Consider the following 25,201-nt stretch of genomic DNA (forward strand, 5'->3'; position numbering starts at 1 on the left):
TGCACAGTAGGCAGTGTGTGTGTGTGTGTGTTGCTCTCTAAAAGTCAATGATGTTTTTATATGGTTCATCTCGTCTTGTCTATTAGAGCTGCAACAATTAATCAAACAATAATCGATTATTAAATGAATCGTCAACTATTCTGATAATCTAATAATCAGTTTGAGTCGTTTTTTAAAGGAAAAAAAAGTCCAGATTCTCTGATTTCAGCTTCTTCAATGTGAATATTTCTGGTTTCTTTGTTCCTTTATGACAATAAACTGAGTCTCTCTTTGGTTTGTGGACAAAACAAGACATTTGAGGACGTTGTCTGGTGGTTTGAGAAACACTGAACGATGTTTTTCAACCTTTTTTTACATTTTATTGACCAAACAACTAATCGATTAATGGTTTAAATAATCAACAGATTCATCGATAATGAAAATAATCGTTAGTTGGAGCTCTAGTTATAAGATCATCCTACTGCTGGGTAAAGATCATATCCATTGTGTTAAATGGAGGAACTCTAAGCCTTCCTTTACTAGTTTTATTTGTGATTTTAAGTTATTTTTCATCGCTTAAAAAGATAAAAAGCAAATATGCCAAAAAATGAAGCCTGGACTTTATAACTTATCTTTATTTTATTATTTCGATGCTCCGTTTTATGTTAAATTTAAATGATAAAAAGCATCTTTCGCACCTTATCTCATCTGCTACTATTTGGTGTTGCTTCGTTAATCCCCTGATGTTATATTTTTGCACTTTTATACTGAACTATACTTAATTTTCATCTGTATTTCTATTTTTATCCTCTTTTTGTTTCTAGTTTGTATTTTCAGTTGCTCAAAAAAGCAAAAAAAAAAGCTCCTGTATCACATTTCAACCACAGTATTTAACATGATGTCGCTGGTCGTTGGTGTCCACACTCTAAACACGACAGCAGGGCAACACACACACACACCTCCGACTGTTTGTGGACACAACACACACACACACAGACACAAACACACACACACACGTCTCCCAGGACACCTGAGCCTGCAGCTGTAACCTGAAGCTGTGAAGACTTCTCTTCCTCCTCTCACCATCACATCGTCTCACATCATTTATTCATGAAGGTGAATGGACGAGTGTGAAAAGCTAGAAACCTTCCAACATGTTAGTGAGTCTGTGTATTTAAGCCCCGCCCACTCGGCCAGGTGCTGCTCCACTCCACCCTTTATATAAACCCACTGTGTGTTAATGTAAACACAGCTGGCAGGTGAACACACCTGAGAGACGGAGCGAGGACGTTACATCAGAGGTCTCTGCTCCCGTGTGAGTCCGTCAGGTCGACTTCTTTTACTTCACATGTTCCACTTCCTGTTCAGAGGAAAACAACCTCGGCTATAACAACAATACTACGGCTTCCTCTGCTTCCTCTGCATTAAACCTTCGGAAAAAATGTGCTCAGAGTTCAACAGAGGAAATAAAGAGCAAAATACGGAGGAGGAGAAGACGGTCAACAGGCTGCAGTTCCTCCACCGGCCACTAGAGGGAGTCAGTGATCACACACGCCCATGTTATTAAAGCAGAAGTAAGCGATCCGGTGGTTTTGTCTAACTTCCTGTCAGCAGATGGAGTTAGCAGTCCCCGCCCTCGTCCCCACGTCACCACATTCAGGCGCATCCCTTGGCTGCACACACAGAGAGGACTGCCCCTTTATGCCGTTCTCTCTCCTCATTGGATAAAGGTTGTAGGATACAAGGAAAGTTTTCTCCTCGGCTCAGAGCAGAGCAGAGTGACTGACAGACCCGTGTTTCAGACCAAACACTCTATAGAAGTGATTGCTGTCGGAAGATACAACTATTTAAGACTTATATTAACACAAACATTCACCTTACTTCTGCTTTAACAATAAACCTTATCAATTATTACACGCTGGACCTTTAAGGCTTGAAGTCATGTTTAAATGGAGGGGGTGTGGCCTCTGGAGTGACAGGCAGGTGAGCGAACCTTTGCTACAAACTGACACGCCCATATTTGGGTTGGCTGGGAGTTAGGGGGCGGAGTCTGATATTAATGTGGATGAATCTACGTTACCACTTGTTAATGGGCCCATTTTAGATAAGGTTTTGTCTCTATCGTTATTTAGTTATTTTAATTAATGGTGGAAACGCTGGGCGAGCCGACCAGCGTTTCTTTACTTTCGGTTTCGCGGACGCTGCCGGCGAGTCATGATAATAACGCCGCCGAATCTCCGTTTATGGTGGGAACTACGACGGTATGTGATCGTCTTCAAACCTCTGACTTTAATTCTTGATGATTGAAAACATTCTTGACAAGACGTCCATCTTGCGCCGGTCCAAGAATTTCACCGTGCGCGCGGAGGCTCATGGGAAATGTAGTATGAGAACACTTCGCTTTCCAAAACTCCTCGTTGTCCCTTTAATGAGAACCAACAACCGCTGGTCGTCATGACAAACCGCTGGTGGAGCCGTGAGGGTTACTGGGTTCATCCACGGTGACGGAGCTGCAGCCCAGTGAAACCACAGACCAGGACCGGACCGGACCGGCGTGGACCGGACTCTGGAGTGGACCGGAGAGCCAGGAGAGAAGTAAAGGGAGGGATGACTGGCTGAAAGCCCAGGCAGACGAACTGACGGTCAGACTGAGGAATCTGAGTAAGGCTCAAGTCCAACGGTGACTCACTGAAATACAGATGATTAACTTCAGACTCTCGTTTCTCCTCCAGGTTTTTTCTACATCTCCTCCGGCCTCGTTGTCGAGCCTCGGCTCCGAGACTCTGACGTGTTTTTAAAACGACATCGAGCTATAATTAAAGGGACATTTAATGTTTCCGTCACATGTCCGAGGCCTGAGAGAGAGGCTCCACCCTGCAGACTGTCTGCAGCCGCCGCCATGTTTCCATACAACACAGAAACACAACTCACAGCAGAGCGACAAGAACAAAACACAAAACACATGAGGGTGGAAGCTCCATACAGTATAAAGGTAGATGTTTGTGTTAAAGCTCCATAGGTAGATGTTTGTATTAAAGCTCCATACAGTATAAAGGTAGATGTTTGTGTTAAAGCTCCATACAGTATAAAGGTAGATGTTAGTGTTAAAGCTCCATACAGTATAAAGGTAGATGTTTGTGTTAAAGCTCCATACAGTATAAAGGTAGATGTTTGTGTTAAAGCTCCATACAGTATAAAGGTAGATGTTTGTGTTAAAGCTCCATACAGTATAAAGGTAGATGTCCATGTGTAGTGTGATTATAAAGCAGCTCTAGGTTCTATATTAATACTGTGAAAGTATCAAAGCCTCAGTCCACAGAGAAATGCACACAGCCTGTATTCAGAAACTGAGCCTTAAAACCAGCCGTCAGGACTTCCTGTCACTTTGTGATGTCACAACAACAGCAAACTGCACGGCACTGCACTGGGTTCCTCACAATTTTACACCATGAAAATGTTCCAAAAACCACAAGTTTCCCCAGTCATCACACGTGAGATCCATAATACAACAACTTATAATCAATATTCAAATATGGAGATTTGTTTTTGACGGAGCTGACAGTGTGTTCAGTCAGTGCCATTTAATCTGTCAGTGATGCTGCTGACGTCAGTGTGTGTGTGTGTGTGTGTGTGTGTGTGTTGAGTCACACTTGGCTCTGGTGAACGTCTTCAGGAGGAATTCGGCCTCAGCTGAGCAGCTCTAAACGCTTCCAGATGGAGGGAACGCCCCATCGCTGCTTCCTGTGGCGCTCCGTCCCTCCCTCTAATCCCTCCCTCCTTCCCTCCATCCATCCATCCGCCCAGCTGAGCTTTAACTGAACAGGGATGGAGAGAAGCATGTTCCATCCCATCATGGTAAAAGGTTATGATATGTTGTAAATATAGTTCAGAGTGGAGAATGACTCAGCTGCTATTTGGATGATTTATTCATTCGTTTTCAAGCTAATTGCTTCTTTTTGAATACATCTCTATGGAGGTCATCTTGGATTTTAATTACTTTTAATGGACCTTTTTCTATCATGTTATATAAAGGAAATAATCAATAATGAAAACGATGTTTGTTGCAGCCCCATGTAAGTATATTAAAGGGATACGCCAACATTTTTTTTCGTGTCTTGCCTCACTCCCGAGTCCATGACCAGCAGATAGACATCCTTTCAACTGTGCGTGCAGTAACAAGGGAGATAGAGCCGTATCGCCCGTAATTAGCTTAGCTCAAACACTGGAAGTGTATAGGTAGTGTTAGCCTGCCTCCACCTAAAGTCGCTAATTAGCTTAGCTCAAACGCTGGAAGTGTATAGGTAGTGTTAGCCTGCCTCCACCTAAAGTCGCTAATTAGCTTAGCTCAAACGCTGGAAATGTATAGGTAGTGTTAGCCTGCCTCCACCTAAAGTCGCTGATTAGCTTAGCTCAAACACTGGAAGTGTATGGGTAGTGTTAGCCTGCCTCCTACCCGAGCTGAAATCAGCAGTCAGAAGCTGATTTCATTTTAGCTCTAAACTCTGTAAATATATCACTTTATCCACATTTCAAACATGTTTAGGTGAGAAAGTAGCCGTTTAGATCAGCAGTGTGTCGTTAATTTGTCTAAATACCAGCTGTTTACAATTTTGTTCGGACGAATTCGGCGCTACTCAAGCTAGCCGTTGTGACCAACGCACTTCCGGTTACTTTCACAAAATAAAACACCCGTTGCCCTTTACATACAGAAAACCATGACGATAGAATTTGTGCTTTTACTTTGAAATAGGAAGCTAACCTACCCTCGAAGTAGCTAGCTTGAACCAAAATAAAGCGTCTTTGCTTGAACCCTCCGTTTTGACCGATCTCGTCCCGTTAGCGGCATTTGACCGCTCAAGATGCCTTACCGGAGAGTTTTGTCAGCTCTGAGACGAAGATCGGCCCGCCGGTTTCCGTTTAGAGTTGCTGAAGAGTTTCTCTGATGACTTTAGGTGGAGGCAGGCTAACACTACCCATACACTTCCAGTGTTTGAGCTAAGCTAATTAGCGACTTTAGGTGGAGGCAGGCTAACACTACCCATACACTTCCAGCGTTTGAGCTTAGCTAATTAGCGACTTTAGGTGGAGGCAGGCTAACACTACCTATACACTTCCAGTGTTTGAGCTAAGCTAATTACGGGCGATACGGCTCTATCCCCCTTGTTACTGCACGCACAGTCAAAAGGATGGTGTCTATCTGCTGGTCATGGACTCGGGAGTGAGGCAAGACACGAAAAAAGAAATGTTGGCGTATCCCTTTAAGTTTATGCTAACTATCTTTTTTCGGTTTTTAATCGTTTTAAAACTGCTCTTCTTCGGCTCTTCACTGATCCAACCACCCTCTTCTCTCTGTGGTTCCCTCCAATAGAAACACAGTCACGCTCACAGATCTTTACTGTCTATCCTCCGCTGACTCTCCTTTTGCCAAATTTGTAACAGCTTCTCTTAAACAGTCGATGAATTTTCTCTTCATCTTCCTCCCGGGGGTTCCTGTCTTCACTTTGGATTCTGATCACAGCTTCAGGGCCGTGGCTAAAAAATCATTTCCATCCCCTCCGCAGCGCAACACATCAGAGCATCATCCAGCTCCATCCACAACCAGAACGTACACAAAGTCACCTCTGAGGAATTATTTATGGGCTCGTCCGACCGATACCACATGGGGACCTCGCAGCGATCTCTGAGGAACTCCTTCCTTCATGAGGCTTTTACGAGCTCCAACGAGTTTCCCACAGCACAACTCATTTAACTACAGAGGGTTTACGATCCGACAGCACTGAGGCGTTGGGTGTTGGGTGTGGATCTAGCAGCATTTAGCACTTTGAGGTGCAACGTCTCTTGTGGCCACTAGATGGTGCCGTTTATGAGTCGGATTATGACGATAAAACCTGATCCAAACATGTTCTTGATCGACGATGATGCCACATTTACTTATTTGTTTGTGATTTAGATACAAGAATCATAGGTTAAACAGACGAGGAGGAGTTTGTTTTTGTTATAAAAAAGTCTCATATTAATGTGGATGAATCTATGCTACCTACACTTGTTAATGGGTCCATTTTCAATAAATATATCGTTTTGTCTTGATCGTTATTTTGTTATTATTATTAGTGGTGGAAATACTACTTTTGGTTTCACAGCCGCTGCCCAGCGGGTCATGGGAATAACGTCGCCGGATCACTAGTTGGCATCGTTTGTGGTGGGAACTACGACGGTATCTGATCGTCTTCAAACCTCCGACTTTCATTCTTGATGAATGAAAACATTCTTGGCAAATGTTTTCGCTTTAGTCCATCTTGCGCCGGTCCAAGAATTTCACCGTGCGCGCGGAGGCTCATGGGAAATGTAGTGAAAACACTTTGCTGCTTTCTAAAACTCCTTGTTGTCCCTTTAACTCATAATGTGTTACTATGTACGGAAGACCAGGGATGTCACTGAACAGTAATTAAAACATTTCACTGACTTCATATTGGAATAGGAATTGTAAAAAAAAAAAGAAATTCCAAAACTTCATCGTAAGTAATACTGGGGAAAATTTAAAATATTGGTCATCGAACTGAAACAACACTTAGATTAACAAAAAAACAAGAACCATAAAATGCTATCAGGCAATATGAAAAACTATTTTTATGTGCATTTTTCTGCCACACAGCGATTTCAGAAGCGGTGACTCACTGCTCACAGACTCTGATGTTTCCAGAGAAATAAAACTGATGAAGTTGTATTTCCAGCGCGGAGAAATCTACAGAGTTTGTTTCGTTTACGCTCAAACTAAAGTCACCGATCACCGATCAGACAAAACATCATGAGCACGTGTATCAATGAGCCTCGGCCCCGACCCTGTGGTTCACCACTGTTTCCTCCTTGGACCAACCTCTGATAGATCCTGTGTATCTGAACAGTGTATATGTGTTAAAGGGATAGTTCAGCCAAAATTGAAATTTGACATGAGGGTGAGTAGATAATGAGTGAAATTTGAATTTTGGGTGAACTATCATTTTAATCACTGCAAAAAATCAAATATCTGACCAAGAATATTTGTCTTATTTTTAGTCAAAATGTCATTTCTAGTCAAAACAAATCTCATTATACTTAAATATACATTAAAAAGCAGCTTGTTTTTAGACACTTTTCCTTCTTTCAAGCATATTTTCACTTGAAACAAGTGAAAATTATCTGAAAACAAGTACATTTTTAGGTGATGAGTCTTATTTTAAGTGGAAATAGAATGGTTTTGACTAGAAATTAGACATTTTGACAAGAAATTTGACAAATATTCTTGGAAAGAATAGAGAGTTTTTGCAGTGATAGTGTATAGTAACTCCTGGTGTCATTGATGTCAGTTGTAACGTTCAGGATTGTGCAGAAACAACTTCCCCGACAGCTGGTTCCTGTCTCTTGTCAGTTCCTCTGGTTTCAGATCTGCATTCACAAACTCTGGAGGTTTCACATCAGCAGCTGCAGCCGAGGAACAAAGTGGAGTTGGAGAAGTGAAACCAAAAAAAAAAAAGGTTCACGATCAGGATTTAATGTTTCGCGGAGAAAATCTCAGAAATGTGAGATAACAGATGGGGTCGATACCGTCAGGGTTCATCCTCTGGGGAGAAGGAACAGGATCTGAAGGAAATCCACCCATTCATGTGGAATAAAACATGAGCAGGGTTCGTCCTCCAGGGAACATGAACATCTGAATGATCCATCTATGAGATGTTTTGGTGTGAACCGTATACGTATCCTGTGGTGTTAGCACGCTGTGACCTTTGACCTCTGCTGCTGCCTGGGAGTTCACTCACTCTGTATTTATACTCCAGTGAAACGCTGAGTGACGTCTGAATGTGGAGCCGACCACTCCACCCTGCACAACCACATCATCATGGCTGTACAATATGAGGAAGTGAAGGAATCTCAGGGTCGGTTACGCAACGACACACAACAACGGACCGACACGCTCGTGTTTCCATCACTTCACATGACGACACATTCACAGTGTGAAGGTGTGAACGGCAGCAACTTTACCACATGTCGACACACGGGTGGAGACTAGGGCCGCCCCCCAACCAAAGATGTTCTTGGTCGATCGGTAGTTGTCATTTAAGGCGATCGATCAGTCGACTAATGATACGGTGTTTCCCATTGATTAAATATCAAAGCTAATGGGATTTCTTGGTTTCCCTCATCAAACTCATCAAATACACAATCCAACAACTCCACAACGCTCTGGTGGACAAGTTGTGACCTGCACATTCACCACGCTATGAGATAATAACACAACGTTACCACACAGAGTTGTTTTAGAGGGAAATACAGAGACTGCTTGATGAAAAACTGTCCCTGAAGGCAACGTGCATCAGCGGTTTTACATGTATTTCCCTCTAAAACAACTCTGTGTGGTAACGTTGTGTTATTATCTCATAGCGTGGTGAATGTGCAGGTCACAACTTGTCCACCAGAGCGTTGTGGAGTTGTTGGATTGTGTATTTGATGAGTTTGATGAAGGAAACCAAGAAATCCCATAATGAGCCTCCGTAGCGTAGCTCTGAGCAGCTCACGGCTCTGCTCCGCCGTTCTAAAAACAGCTTGCACCGACAATTAAAGGTAACGAACCTACTGCTATGACTATAGGGATTATGGCTATGGGCCAATTTACCAAAATGTTGACTCACAGTCGTGATATCACCATAAAAAATTTAAAAAAACTGACAGTGAGTGACTGTCACGACTTCCTGTATCTGGCCCTTCAAATTAAAAGCCCTTTAGCCTCTCACACACAGTTCGGTCACATAGATTTTGACAAGACACAACTCAAAATGTGTATTTTGTTTAGTTTTTTCTCCGACCAATCAACCAATGAAACTAAATGTGAACAGGTCGTCGTACCTCTGCTGATTCGCTGCTTCTCTCCCGACAGGATCCCGGGAGTGTCGATGATGCTGATGCTCTGAAGAACCTGATTGGGCATCTGAGAGCAGATGAACCTGAAAACACACAGCGTCATGTGACTTTGATGCGTCTGTTTGACAATACAGAAACTAAAAAAAACTCTAAATTCATCAAAACAAAACTTTATTTTACAATTTTATCAGACGTTTGTTCCATTTTCACTGCAAAAACTCAAAATCTTTCCAGGAATATTTGTCTTATTTCTTGTCAAAATGTCTCATTTTTAGTCAAAACTAATCTCTTTCCACTTAAAATAAGACTCATCACCTAAAAATTTACTTGTTTTTAGATCATTTTCACTTGTTTCAAACACATTTTCACTTGAAATAAGTAGAAAAATCTGCCAGTGAAAGCAAGTTTTTTGTGCTTGTTGTAATAAGAAAGAAAAACTTGCTCCACTATCAGATTTTTCTACTTATTCCAAGTGAAAATCTGCTCGAAAGAAGTAAAAATTGTCTAAAAACAAGCTACTTTTTATGTGATGAGTCTTATGTAACGTATAATGAGATTTGTTTTGACTAGAAATAAGACAAATATTCTCGGTAAGATTTTGAGTTTTTGCAGTGTTCTATTTCCATGGACAATAAATCTGACATGTTGTGTAGATGTTGTTCACTATAAATAGTATTTTGTGTGTGTGTGTGTGTTTTACTTTTAAAGTTAATTTTAGCCGTCAGACCACAGCAGACCATAAATCGCCGCGGTGCGTTCGAGCCACAGACTGGCAGCGGGAAAAAACAAAACTTGCCGCTCTGACACGTGGTGACGCACACACACTTCCCCCTGGAAACAATAACTTATTGTGGAAAAGTTCCTCCGTCCGTCGCTCCGACCGGGACGACATGGGATTCCTGGTTAGAGGAATGCCTCAACCCACACACACATAAAAATACACACACACACACGGGCAGTTTGAGGGTCGACTGTCCGTCCACTTCCTCTTCAAAACATATTTCTGGACGGAGGAAACACGTTTGGACACGAGTGTTTTTAGCTAAATTTAAACCACTGATACGAAGCCTGAGGAATCTGACAGCCGCCTGTGTGTGTGTGTGTGTGTGTGTGTGTAGGAGTGTGTGTGTGTGTGTGTGTAGGAGTGTGTGTTGTTTACACTTCAGTCTGGGGTGACTGGGGTGAAGGCGGTCACTTCCCAGGTTGTGAGTGTTTTGAGAAGCAACAGTGACAGGAGTGTGAGGTGTTGCCAGGATTTGTCTGTGTGTGTGTGTGCGTGTGTGTGTGTGTGTGTGTGTGTGTGTGTGTGGACATTGATTATTGATCGTCCGTCACCTCATGTTATGTTTTCCATCAAATTTGCATCAGAAATGAAAGAGTTACTGTCCTGAAACTATGAAAACTGAGTCATCCAATCAGATTATTTGCTCCTTTTCTCTGTCTCCGGGCAGATTAAAGGTCGACTGGTCACTCATTGGCTGTTTAGAAAGCAGCAGCAGCAGCTTCATTAAATCAGACAAAAGTGAAAATAACTGTGTAATCTGTAATCTGGGATTAGAGGAACCTGGTTTCAGGAAACAAAACAGCAAAAACTGAAGAGAAAAGGTTCTCTTAAAGGGATAGTTAAACATTTTGGCAAATTCTCCCATTGCCATAATCCCTATAGTCGTAGCAGAAGGTTCTGGGAACTACTTGTGCTTTTGAAATCCCTCCGCCCAGCAGCCGTGTCTGGAATGTAGTTCTGGCTTTGCATTAATGTTACATGATTATCTCATAGCGTGGTGAATGTGTCACAACTTGTCCACCAGAGCGTTTTGGAGTTGTTGGATTGTGTATTTGATGAGTTTGATGATGAGGGAAAGGCGGAAATACCATGTATCTCAAAACAACATGCACCGATAATTAAAGGTAATGAACCTACTGCTATGACTATGGGGATTATGGTGAGAGGAGAGTTTGCCAAAATGTTGAACTGTCCCTTTAAAGCTACAGATTATTGTGTATATTTACAGGGTTCCTTGAACGCAGCATCTGAGCAGCTGCTATCAGAGAGTCATTGAGCAGTGTGTGTGTGTGTGTGTGTGTGTGTGTGTGTGTGTGTGTGTGTGTGTGTACCTGTTGAGGAAGGAGTTTCCGAACGCGTTGAGCTTCCTGAAGGGTTTCTTGGGGTCGACCACCAGGGCGTTGCCGGGGACGACGCCTTCGTTCTCTCCGTGCATCACGGCGATGAAGCCGTCGGTGGTCGGCTCCGGACCGATCCTCATCCCCGGGAAATCCTGCTCCAACAGATACCTGAGAGGAGGAGGAGGAGGAGGAGGAGGAAGAGGAGGAGGAGTCAGCTGGCTCAACGATCAGTGATGGATTCATTCATTCATTGATTAATTGATCGATTGATTAATTGATCGCAGGTCCGGCCCTAGGATTTTGGTGGCCCCCTAAACAAGGTTTTTGTTTGTGGCCCTGCACTCTAATCGCAAACACCAAATCACTGGTTACAACTGAATACAGACGTGTTTATCCCTCTGAGGTTTGAGGCCATTTTCTCCACTTTTACATATTTTCTTAAATGTATCTTTTTAAGATACTTGCAGATGTAACAATACTCAAGTGTGTTATGTCTAAATATTAGAACCTCCGCTGTAAGCACACTGAGGCCAGTGTTGTCATTCTGCCGTTCTGTTTTCACCAAATGTCTCAAATGTGAGATAAAAGAAGCTGAATATTGACTTCACATTACATATAAAGCTCATAGCTGCACGTGCAGACCTCAGGATGTTTAAATGACTTGATGAACCCCGGTACCTTTCTGATCATGTGGCCCCCCACCTAATGGCTGTGGCCCGAAACAACCGCATAGAGGGTTTATGCCAGGGGCCGGCCCTGATTGATCGATCAGTCAGGTTGTTTATTAATCCTCCGAGCTAACAGGAGTTGTGACTGGACGCTGTGGTTTTTTTTTAAACATTTGGGAACTGTTGTCTTGACCGTGTGGACGTTTGACCTTTAACCAGCTCGATCTAAAAATAAGAAAAACCCTCCTCGACTCCAAGAGGATGTTTTTGCCAAATTTGAAGACGCTCCATCAAGGCGTTGCTGAGATATCGTGTCCATGACAACAGGACGGATGGACAACAACCTCAAAACAATATGGCCGCCTGCCGCTCTGAGACGGAGGAAGAAAAAAATAAAACCCAGAGTCTCTAGACTTCAGTGACGGACGTGTTCAATAGAAGAAACAACAACAACTGACTGACTGCACCAACAGACTCAGACTGTCTTCATCCTTGTTTCCTCTGCACCTCAGTAGCCATGTTTACACAGATAATCTGAATTAAATAGAGATAAATGTCAATCCAGGACTCCAGACTAACACTGTGGCTCCTAACCTAAGACTTTAGGAGCACAAGCAGAGAATGTAGGAGCACAGATCGACCTGCAGAGCAAATATTCACATTTCAGAGATTCCAGAGATTCTTTGATTGTTAAAAAACCAACAAACAGTAAATTTACTGGTGCAAGTAGATAGAAGATTCACTTGCACCGTCTCAAATGCCTCCATGGGGGGGCAGTCTGGAGCCCTGGGATCCCACTGTCACTGGATATATCCTGCCAACTGTAGATACTGCAATACAACCCTGCTGTAAATAACATATACATACATATATTTTTCAAGTATTTATTATTTATCTCATTGCACAACTACCTCATTGTTTATTTGCACTACCAACTGGCCGCCTTAAAGGGATAGTTCAACATTTTTGGCAAATTAGCACAATCCAACAACTCCACAACGCTCTGGTGGACAAGTTGTGAGCTGCACATTCACCACGCTATGAGATAATAACACAACGTTACCACACAGAGTTGTTTTAGAGGGAAATTCATGCAAAACCAGCTGATGCGCGTTGCCTTCAGGGACAGTTTTTCATCAACAGTCTCTGTATTTCCCTCTAAAACAACTCTGTGTGGTAACGTTGTGTTATTATCTCATAGCGTGGTGAATGTGCAGCTCACAACTTGTCCACCAGAGCGTTGTGGAGTTGTTGGATTGTGTATTTGATGAGTTTGATGAGGGAAACCAATTAAGAAATCCCATAATGAGCCTCCGTAGCGTAGCTCTGAGCAGCTCACGGCTCTGCTCCGCCGTTCTAAAAATAGCTACAATTACAATTACAATATAACAATTAAAGGTAACAAACCTACTGCTATGTAGGGATTAGGGCAATGGGACAATTTGACAAAATGTTGAACTATCCCTTTAATCTGTCCTCATTCTGTATGTCTTTGTGTGACTTGTGTTTGTCTGCACAAACTTGGCAAATAAAAGAGATTCTGAATAAAACCGCGTCATGTAAACACGTCGATTGGAAAGTTTGAATCCAAACGTGCTCATTCAGAAAGAAATTTCCAGATGGGCGGTTTAGTCCGGTGGATTTGCTTCTTCTATTATTTTATATTCTATCGATCTGAGCAGCATGAATTTATTCTGATTAGCTGCTTGATGCATGAACAGACACGTTCTAATCCGATCTGGTTGTTTGTGTAAACGTGGCTGTGACTCAGTCAATCTGTCCTGTCAGAATAACAAACAGCAGAGATCGACCTCTTCCCGTGCTTTCTTCTCTTCTCTTCTCTTCTCTTCTCTTCTCAGCGCCGACCTCGTCCCCCCTCGCGCTCGCTCGCTTTTCCTCGTTGGAGAAAAGTGAGAAAGGAAGGAAGGAAGAGATGGAGGATGTCTGTGTCCTCTGGCGTCCTGTTGTCACGGCTTCAAAAGAAAACAGAGACGATGGAAAACTACCAGGGCCGTTCGCCGCCGACCTTCGACCTTCAATGGTGTCGCACATCATCGTCGGCCCCCGTGTCGCCGTCAGCTGTGGGTTTGGACGACGATCAGAGACTCAGACTGAAAGAGGATGAAGCTTCTCGCGGCTGCAGCTCATCAGTCAACTCACAGCTTTCAGGATGAAGATGAAGCTAAAACAAAACAATGTGTTTCCTCATTTTACGTCCAATTAAAAACCGATTCTCAAAACACCAAACCCGCTGAAATCTAACAGGCTAGTAGTTCCCGAGCGCACACCGACATCAACTCTTATTGGCTGCTGCAGACGAGGATCAATAACCCAGGATGAGTCTCTCTGCAGCTTCCTGGAAACGTGTCATCACCTTTTAACTGATGACGCTGCAGGAACAAAAGAAAAGGCCAGAAGGTCACGAGAGGTCAACGTCTAGTATCTACGTACATGAACTCCTTGGGTCATTTGGCTCCATGGAATTAAACTACTAATAAGTCATTTAAACGCTTTTTCCATTTCAAAGTATTACTTCATTTGGAACTAGTAGGAAAAAGGTTAGAAAACACCCCCAGTATGACATTTTTGTCCACCTCTCACACTTTCCCAACTCCCCAAGGTCAGATGAAAGGTCACTGGGGCCTGATATTTGGCGAGGAGATGTATCTTTGGGTAAACTCTGGATGTCCCGAGTTTCAGAATGAAAGTCAATTTTTTGGACCCATAATGCATTTTAACAACATCCATGACCCTTCAAAAATGTCCACCTATGGGTTTTTTAATGTAAAAATAAAGTACAAATTTTAACTAACAGATATCACCATGAAACTTCCTAAGTTTATTACTCACATTAAGACAAATATCTTTTGTATTACAAGTTTTGTCAAATTTTATGTTTAAATATATAAATGAGGCAATATCTAATGAAATATGCGCTAATTTCCAAAATCAAAATCTGAACAATGGATAAAGCCCTTTTCAGAATTCTTGTTTTATTTTTTGACATATTAGAGTCAGACGTTTTCACAGAGGAGGATTTTGGATTTTATCTCTTTTTATCACTAAAATACTGTCACCAGCCATAAACCCCATAGAGCCCCATTAAAATGTTGTGTTTTTGCAGCTAAAACAACTGGCCAGGAAGGGGTTAAAAATGTTGAAACCCATGTCAAAAATGATTTTCATGTTTAGTCAAGACCCAGCCCTATATGTATCACAAATATTTTGGGAGCAACTGGTGTCTAAAATTTGTCCAGGGGTCATGGAAGTGGTACAAACTGAAGGATCATCCGAGGGTTTTAGTATGCTGTCTATTCTGGTAATGTCGTGGGATGTGTTAACAATAATAACTATACTGAATAATGGAAGCTGTGTGCTGTAATTAAGACGAGCTGTCAGTGCCATTGTCTGAAACCTCACTGCAAAAACTCAAAATCTTACCAAGAATATTTGTCTCATTTCGAGTCAAAAATGTCATTTCTAGTCAAAACTAATCTCATTCTACTTAAAATAAGACTCATCACATAAATAGCAGCTTGTTTTTAGACACTTTTTACTTCTTTCAAGCAGATTTTCACTTGAAATAAGTAGAAATATCTGATAGTGGAGCAAGTTTTTCTTCCTTATTACAAGCACAAAAAACTTGCTTTCACTGGCAGATTTTTCTACTTATTTCAAGTGAAAATTTGTTTGAAACAAGTGAAAATGATCTAAAAAAAGAAATAATACAAATATTCTTGGAAAGATGTTGAGTTTTTACAGTGTACTATGAGTATTAGTCAGGGTCTTATGCAGAATAAATCAGTCATACAAAGATTATTCTACTGGGTTTTTTATGGGCCCCACTGGGCGCTGGGCCCCTAGAATTATCATCACCTTTCTCCCCTATACAACGGCCCTGCTTCCACTGCGTGACCACACATCAAAAGCAGGGATGAGATGAGAAAACATAAAGAAGAAAAGAAAGGCGAAAACCCCACCAAGACGACTATACATATTTATCAGCAGTCACTGCTAAGCTGCTGCTCTGCAGGTGCTTTATTAGAAAAAATAAAAGAAGTGTTCCTACGTATTCAATGCTACGTTAGATAAATGGACCAGTTATCTGTGCTTTTACCTTTGCTTTGGTGCCAGATCTGCCGACACGGTTCATACATCATCTTTTTTTGGAAAGTGACGGTATTTAGGAATCTTTGCGATCAATTAATTGTGGCGTTTAATTGTGAAAACAAGTAATTGTGACATGACATCCCTAGTTTCTACCAGTCAGACAGAAACAGAAGTCACCTGTTCGTGGTCCGAGGTTAACGCTGCTGGTTGAGAAGAAGAAGAAGAGGAACAAAAAGTGGAACGAGAAGAAGACGAGGAGGAAATCTGTTGACTCTGCAGTTTACTGGCAACAAGTTCCCATGATTCATAGCATTCCTCCTAGTTTGCATGATTCATAGCATTCCTGCAGCAGGGTGGGGCCACTACAGAGGCCCCACACACACACACACACACACACACACATTAAACACATTAAACACACACACACAACCAGCAGCCAGACTCTCTCTGCAGCTTGAAGTGATTGGTCAGTTCTGTTGCCAACACTTATGAATGTTTGTACCCAACATGTACACACACACACACACACACAAAGACACACACCCTTTTGTCTGCAGACATGAGATAAGCTCAGTGTGTAACCGCTCAGTGTGCGAGCGATGACCTCATCAGTCACTTCATCTGCAACCACCTCAACGGTTCTGGTGATGCAGCACAGCAGAGACCGAGAGTGAAGCTGCGTTCAAGGACACTCCGACGTGCAGCTTCTGACGCTTTTCTACAGCGCGCAGCAAAATGCAAACGTTAAAGGTCTCCTGTCTTTCAGTCTGAATCCAAAAGAAGCTATAGTACTGGTGGTGTATAGTCTCTGAGTCTCTCTCCTCTGATTGGCTGCTGGTTGGAGGATTTGCAGTTTCAGCGCGTGTCCCGTCATGTCTGAGTGAAGCCACAAGGAACATTAATGTAAAAACGCTCTAATGGAAAAAAGCCACAATGTCAGAGAGATGTTTGTTTGAGAGGAAGTGGTGGAGTGAGAGGAGAGGATGACAATATAGTATAAAGGTAGATGTTTGTGTTAAAGCTCCATACAGTATACAGGTAGATGTTTGTGTTAAAGCTCCATACAGTATAAAGGTAGATGTTTGTATTAAAGCTCCATACAGTATAAAGGTAGATGTTTGTATTAAAGCTCCATACAGTATAAAGGTAGATGTTTGTGTCAAAGCTCCATACAGTATAAAGGTAGATGTTTGTATTAAAGCTCCATACAGTATAAAGGTAGATGTTTGTGTCAAAGCTCCATACAGTATAAAGGTAGATGTTTGTGTCAAAGCTCCATACAGTATAAAGGTAGATGTTTGTGTTAAAGCTCCATACAGTATAAAGGTAGATGTTTGTGTTAAAGCTCCATACAGTATAAAGGTAGATGTTTGTATTAAAGCTCCATACAGTATAAAGGTAGATGTTTGTGTTAAAGCTCCATACAGTATAAAGGTAGATGTTTGTGTTAAAGCTCCATACAGTATAAAGGTAGATGTTTGTGTTAAAGCTCCATACAGTATAAAGGTAGATGTCCATGTGTAGTGTGATAATAAAGCAGCTCTACACAGAGAAAAATAGGGGTACAGAAGGGGGACATTTCTGTACTTAAAGGTACAGTTCTGTCCTACTGTAGCCTATATGCCCAATTTTTGTACTCTAGAGTACCTATGTGTACCTTTTGGGGGTAGAAAAGGCACATAAATGTTCCAGAATGGCAGAAGGTACATATATGTACTCCTAAGGTACACGTATTTACCCCCTAAAGGTACATTATCAGAGACAGTGTGTTAGAAAAAAATAGTAGCTTAAGTAGGAAAGTAGGGATAATAATTAAACATTCAACTAGTAATTATTTAGTAAATATATGTAATGGAGGTCTGCAGGTGTGGCCCAGTCACGAGGTAGCAGTAAGGAGAAGGTCTTGGCGAAGCGGTTAGCATCGTCGCCCTCGCTCAGGGCAGGTCGCAGAGCAAACACACACACCGGTTACATATATACCCAGGGCATATATGTACAAGTACAAGTAAATATTGTACAAGTACAATTGTGCACCTAGCATCTAAAGGTATACCCTTTAGATGCTACAGTTGTACTTAAACTGGTAAATTTTGAAAAGGTACAAAAATGTACCGACACCAATGGGTACAAAATTATCTCTAAAAAAGGTTAAAGGCCTGGAGCGACACGGGTCTGGACCCTTTTGAGTACATTTCCCTATTTCTATTTTTCTCTGTGTAGGTTCTATATTAATACTGTGAAAGTATCAAAGCCTCAGTCCACAGAGAAATGCACACAGCCTGTATTCAGAAACTGAGCCTTAAAACCAGCCGTCAGGACTTCCTGTCACTTTGTGATGTCACAACTAAGCCCCGCCCCCTCACCACCTGGACCCAAACATCCATCCAACAACAACAACTTTGCAGGATTTGGTTCCTCTGAGTGTTTTATTCTGAAATCTGCTCTATTTTTAATTGGATAAGTAAGAAAACAGTCAGCCAATCAGAAGAGAGGCTCAGAGTCTCCTCCTCCTGTTTTCTTGTCTGTAACAACATCTCTGTCCTGGGTGAGGGATCCCTCCTCTGTTGCTCACCCTGAGCTTTCTCCTGGTTTTCCCTGTTAAAAGGGTTTTCCATGGAGTTTTTCCTCAGTGGATGTGAGGGTCTAAGGACAGAGGATGTTGTTATGATGGGATGTAAAGCCCTTTGAGACAAACTGGTGGTAAAAACGGGCTATACAAATAAAATTGCCTTGCATTGCCTTGCCTCTTTTCTGATTGGCTGACACCGACCTGTTGTTACTAGAGCTCCAGAGAGAAGCTGAGAGAGAGAGGAGATGGAAACTAAAAGAGAGAATATGAACCAAAATGACTAAACGCTGCAGAAACAACAGATTTCTCTTTCCTAGCTCTGCAGCAGCAGCAGCAGCAGCAATGACTGACTCTCTGCAGGTCTCAGCTCGTCTCTGGGTGGGAACTCTCTGTAACTCTGCCTCAGTTCTCTCTCTGCAGCAGCAGCTCAGCGTCCCGACCCTCAGGACACGGGGACCGAGTGACCGTTCCTTCTCTGCAGCTCTGGACGACTGAGCGAGTCCTGACAGACGCAGGAAGCTCTGGTGGTTACGTCTCAGACCAGCTTCTTTCTCATCAGGAGGAGACTTGTTTCATTCTGACATGTAGGAGGTTTTAACATGAGCTCAGCTGGTTCCTCCTGTCTCACTGCAAAAACTCTAAATCTTACCAAGAATATTTGTCTTATTTCTAGTCAAAACAAATCTAATTATAACTAAAATAAGTATATTTATACATATACATACATAGTTATACGTAAAAAAGTAGCTTGTTTCTAGACACTTTTTACTTCTTTCAAGCAGATTTTCACTTGAAATAAGTAGAAAAATCTGATAGTGGAGCAAGTTTTTCTTTCTTATTACAAGCACAAAAAACTTGCTTTCACTGGCAGATTTTTCTACTTATTTCAAGTGAAAATAGGCTTGAAAGAAGTAAAAAGTGTCTAAAAACAAGTAAATTTTTAGGTGATGAGTCTTATTTTAAGTGGAAAGAGATTAGTTTGGACTAGAAATGAGACATTTTGAGTTGATTTCTAGACAGAACCTCTGCAGCAGAAACGTAACGACATTTTGACAAGAAATATTCTTGGAAAGACAAATATTATTGGAAAGATTTTGAGTTTTTGCAGTGCTTCGTCTCTGATCTGTTTCCATCTAAGAAGCAGAAACGTATCAACCTGCTCATCTGTCACCTGGCACTCAAGTTACAGCTCATTTCATGAAGCGCTTTAAGAGGAAGTACAAAAATGATATTAACATCACAACGGTACAGGGAAGCAGGTGTTGAACCAGAACTACTGTTTACTGAGACCTCAGTTTATCTCTTATTTATTGCATATTCATGTCTTATCCTCCTTGTCTTACTACTTACTGGGAGTATTACTGCCAAATCTTACATCTTTAAGAACCTATAGATTTGATTTGGATTGTTATATTATTAGTATTAGAGCATTTAAAGGAAGTTTTTAACTTCAGCCAACTCTTTCTGGACATGAGAACAAGAGTCTGCAAAGTGCAGCTACTCGCTCATCGTTTTCCTTTCTCGTTTACTTGTTTTACATGTTGGAAATAAAAAGATTCATTCATTCATTCATTTATACCAAAAGGATTTATCTGCACGTGATTCAGACAAACTGAACTTTACTTTACGAGGCTGCAGCAGCTGATCTGGGTCAAACATAGACAGAGACAGACAGAGCTGTGGACTCAAACCTGATCCTCAACCTGTGTTTTGACATTTACTAGTTACAAACTGACATCAGACTCAAAAACCTGATGAGTTTGTGACGAGTTGGAACAAGTTCTGTCACTTTGCCTGTGGAGCAGGAGGAGACTCTTCAACAGACTAGAGCTGCACATGGAGTCTAGAGCTTCGATTATGAAATTAATCGTCAAACTATTTTTGATAATCTAATAATCGGTTTGAGTCGTTTTTTAAAGAAAAAAGTCCAGATTCTCTGATTGCAGCTTCTTCAATGTGAATATTTCTGGTTTCTTTGTTCCTTTATGACAATAAACTGAGTCTCTCTTTGGTTTGTGGACAAAACAAGACATTTGAGGACGATGTCGTCTGGTGGTTTGAGAAACACTGGTTGATGATTTTAACATTTTATCGACCAAACGACTAATCGATTAAGATTAATCGATAGTGAAAATAATTGTTAGCTGCAGCTCTACTGGAGTCTGGTGTTAAACACATTAAGTCGATTAAAAGAGCTGCGATCAGAGAATAAAGAGGACATTTAGCCCATTAGATCAATGAATGTTTAACTGACAGAAGCTGAGACTGAAGGTGAAGACATGAAGAACTGCAGCGTTCACCTGTTCAGGTGCTCGGAGGAGTTTTACTGCAGTTTGTGCAGAGCAGTTTTTTAATGAGAACTCTTTTTTCCACATGAAGTTGGTCAGTGAGATGAAAAAATAATAAAAACAAAACTAATCATCAGGTTTCAGAAGCTGCAGCAGCCAAACACAAACACACACACACACACACACACACACACACACACACACACACACACACACACACACACACACACACACACACACACACACACACACACACACACACAGAAGAAGAAGAAGGTTAATTCCATTTCAGCTGCAGCTTCCTCATTAAGGCCTTCGCTCTAATCACGTTACACAACACAAAACAGGAAGTGATGTCACAGCTCTGATTATGAAATATTGAAGGAGTAGAGGGCCACGCTGCATAAACTAGAAGAATAAACTAAATTATTATTTATTGTTATTATTAATATTAATTCTATGGTACTGCTATGACTCTTCAGTTTACAATAGTGATGCTTCAGAATGTGTGTGGATCAGTGAGTGATGTATGTTGTTTTAGTCCGTATCTGACTGTGCACTTTGAATTTTGTTGTACACACAAGTACAATGACAATAAAGTATCTTGAATCTTGAATCTTAGTGTGTGTGTGTGTGTGTGTGTGTGTGTGTGTGTGTGTGTGTGTGTGTGTGTGTGTGTGTGTGTGTGTTTATCAGCTCTCTGACTCGTGACCACGGCGGCTGCAGGCGGCAGGAAGCAGCATGATGATGATGATGTCATCATTTGAACTTATTGCCCAGAGCAGTAAAGGTCCGTTTACTGGTCTTGGTGTGAGGTGCAAATATAAAGGCACCAAAAATAGAACAGAATAAGAATTTACAGAATTAAGAATTTGAAATAAAATAAAATAAAATAAAATAGAATGAATTAAGATATTCTAGTGCAAAAGATACGCATATACTATGTACAAAAAGGAAATATGCATACCGTATACACATATACTATATAAGAGAACAGAATAAGGATATATACAAATACTACTAAATAAGTTATTGTGAAAAATGTTGTAGTGCAGAATGAAACTCTGACTGTAACTTTAATGTCAGCTGATGTCATTCAGCTTGACTATCTTTGATCAAATCAAAGTTTATTTATCTAAAACGGTGATCAAAGAGCTTTACAGAAGATATGAAATTAAGAATTGAATATTAATCGATGTGAACCTGTACAGAGTCAAACATGTCCTGTTATAAACTCATGTAGATTCTGTTTGTTGTTGTTGCTGCTTTGCCAATAAAGATTGAATTGAATTCATTGATTAAAACTTGACAACGTGCTGCTCTGAGTCTTTCTAAGATCTGATCCCATGTTTCTAAATCTCTCTCTCTCTGTTTTCTCAGGAAGCTCAGGAAGTATCGTCGACACCCTGAACAATGACCGGTCTCTTCCACACAGCTCATGATCCACATCACATCCCTCCCTCCCTCCTCCTCCTCCTCCTCCTCCTCCTCCTCCTCCTCCTCCTCCTCCTCCTCCTCTTCACCTGTGATACACTACTACAACACTACAGTTCCCATGAGCCTCGGCGCCGGCGGCCGGTTAGATGACTCCACGCCGTTTCCAAACACTCAGCAGCACCGTTGCTCTCATGAGTCACTGTAGGTTTCCACACGACGCTCCGAGCCGCACAGTGGAAATGTGCACAGACACAAGTAGCTACTACACATTATACACACAACATTATAATAATATTATTATAATGATAAGAATGTTGTTGTTGTTGTGGATTGAAGTCACTTCCTGTTTGCTCATCCTCCAAGGAACCTGACCAATAATCTTTTTTCTTTTTGTACTTTTCCTATAATGACAGTTTGACAGTGGTGGTGCGTTCACTGTCTGCTGGATTTATCAGGTCATGACCCAGGTAGGTGAAGTTGAATATGATGATGTTTATTTGATTAAATCTGACATAATTATATTCAACAGACTCAGTTTAGACTCAGTTAGTAAACACAGATTATTTCTTCTCTTCAGCTCAAAAAGACGTTAAACTCTGATGGGAATCTGCTCTGTTGGATATGTAATGAAGCCGTTCCTAGTGCTGTGGTACTCTTTTTATATATATTATTAACCCCAAATGTCTCTGTGTCTCTGTCTCTCTTTGGTTTCTGTGATGTAATCCAATAAGTTCCAGATAATTCAAATAGTTGCACTAAAGTCTCTGCTTGTGTTAAACCATGGTAACAACTTGGTATCACCAGTGTCGACAGTGGGAGGAGACTTCAGCTGGTTCTGTGCTGTGTTCTTCTGTTCAATACAAACTTTGTTCACATTAAATATGGTTTAGATTTTACATCAAATCATCTTTTCTTTTTAAACTGAGGAGGAACAATGTAAATATCAAGACACATGGTTATTGTGAGGACTGGGACTGGAGACAGTGATGGTCTTGGACTTGGTCTCACAGTTTGAGTAGTTTATAAGAAAAAAAAAAAAAAGTTAAAATTCTCTGATTCCAGCTTCTTAAATGTGAATATTTCTGGTTTATTTGTAACTTTATGACAATAAACTGAGTCTCTCTTTGGTTTGTGGTCAAAACAAGACATTTGAGGACGATGTCTGGTGGTTTGAGGAACACTGATTGATATTTTTCAACATTTTTAAAACATTTTATTGACCAATCTAACTAACTAATTAGGCTACTAGTCGTTTAAATAATCAACAGATTAAAAGATAATGAAAATAGTCGTTAGTTGCAGCTCTATCACTACTAGCTGTCCCACTCTGGCTCTTCCTCCTCTAACCTGGTGGAGGTGGAGGTGAACCGCAGCGCACCGACCTCTAGGTGACTCCCCAGGCGGGGTTTGGGTGCGTGGGAAGCGGCCGTGAGCAGCAGCAGAGCCCCGCTGGAGCCTGGAGGTTATGGATGTGAACGTACCTGATGAAGGTGGTCTTCCCGGTGGAGTACTGTCCCACCAGCAGCACCATGGGTTTGCTCTGGAAGTCCGCGGCCTCCAGCGCCGGGGAGTGGAAGTCATGGAAGAGGTAAGTCTCCTCCAGCGGCAGCAGCTTCTTGCTGTAGAGCGTCTGCAGCCCCTCCGTCACCGTCTGGTACATCTCTCCCTCCTTGTTGCGGCCGCCCTGCTCCTGCTTCACCCAGCTGAACATGCTGCTTCACCCCGCTGCTGCTGCTGCTGCTTCACCCCCCTGCTCCGCTGCTGCAGCTCACACTTCCCTCTTTCGATATTTCCAAATCGCGCTCGGCTGCGTCCGTCCTTCAGGCTGAGCGGAGGAAGAATCCGTGTGTGTGTGTGTGAGAGAGAGAGAGAGAGGGAGAGGGGCTGAGTGTGTGTGTGTGTGTGTGTGTGTGTGTGTGTGTTTGGCCCCTGGGAGTCTCCGCCGCTGTTGTGAACACACACTGCCTCCTCTGTCTCTTTGTGTGTTTGTGTTGTGACCGCTGCTGCTGCTGGTGCACCTACCTGAGGGCACCGCCCTTCCCCCTGTGACGCAGCACGCACACACACACACACACACACACACACACACACACACACACACACACACACACACACACTGGACTGTGTGTTTGAGCTGAGATACATAATTGACTCTATTAAAGGAATAGTTAAACATTTTGGCAAATTGGCCCATTGCCATAATCCCTATAGTGGAGGTGCAAGCTATTTTTTAGAACGGCGGAGCAGAGCCGTGAGCTGCTCAGAGCTACGCTGCGGAGGCTCATTATGGGATTTCTTGGTTTCCCTCATCAAACTCATCAAATACACAATCCAACAACTCCACAACGCTCTGGTGGACAAGTTGTGAGCTGCACATTCACCACGCTATGAGATAATAACACAACGTTACCAGACAGAGTTGTTTTAGAGGTAAATACAGAGACTGCTTGATGAAAAACTGTCCCTGAAGGCAACGCGCATCAGCGGTTTTGCATGAATTTACCTCTAAAACAACTCTAAAGGTAACAAACCTACAGCTATGACTATAGGGATTATGGCAATGGGCCAATTTGCCAAAATGTTGAACTATCCCTTTAAGGAGCCAAATGTCCTTCTTTCTTTCTTTCTTTCTTTCTTTCTTTTTATTAGGAAGTCATATAACAGAGTTGCTTGTGTTTTCTTTTTCTTTTCTTTCTATGTCAATATTACTACAATAAGCCTAATTTAGCAGACCATCTAGCCTAATTTCAAAAGGAAATGATTTAGCGGCAGGAAAAATATGTTTTCTTCATCCTGCCAGACATGGGATGTGTAAATTATAATCTCATTTTGTCAGTAATGTATGAAGTGAAAATGTCTATGCATGGAACAAATAAATGAAATGAAATTAAGTATAATGCAAGACTTATTTCTAGTTCTGTACATTTGTTTTGAATAATTTATACACAGTGTGAACTCAAACTCCTGTTGCAGGAATATGAAACATAGATAGATAGATAGATAGATAGATAGATAGATAGATAGATAGATAGATAGATAGATAGATAGATAGATAGCTGTCTAAATAAATCAGTGTGTGTAGCTTCAGGTCATTCTGCAGCTCAGCTCTCTATGTCCCCCTGCTGGATGAATCC

The 25,201-nt window shown here is 41.7% G+C and overlaps 1 protein-coding gene across 1 annotated transcript in view; it reads right to left on the reverse strand.

Annotated features, from left to right (window-relative positions):
- The window catches only part of ehd4 (EH-domain containing 4), a 43,077-nt gene extending 19,139 nt beyond the window's left edge, over window positions 1–23,938 (reverse strand). The window contains exons 1-3 of the mRNA XM_083998812.1: window positions 23,549–23,938; window positions 10,987–11,163; window positions 8,857–8,954 (exon numbers count right to left, since the gene is read on the reverse strand). Of these exons, the coding sequence (XP_083854938.1) occupies window positions 8,857–8,954; window positions 10,987–11,163; window positions 23,549–23,778 (505 nt within the window). The 5' untranslated portion in view covers window positions 23,779–23,938. The remainder of the gene's footprint in view (window positions 1–8,856; window positions 8,955–10,986; window positions 11,164–23,548) is intronic.
- Window positions 23,939–25,201: the final 1,263 nt, after the last annotated feature.

The sequence above is a fragment of the Trachurus trachurus genome, assembly GCF_905171665.1.
Source record: "Trachurus trachurus genome assembly, chromosome: 22".
In the NCBI taxonomy this organism is placed as follows: Eukaryota; Metazoa; Chordata; class Actinopteri; order Carangiformes; family Carangidae; genus Trachurus; species Trachurus trachurus.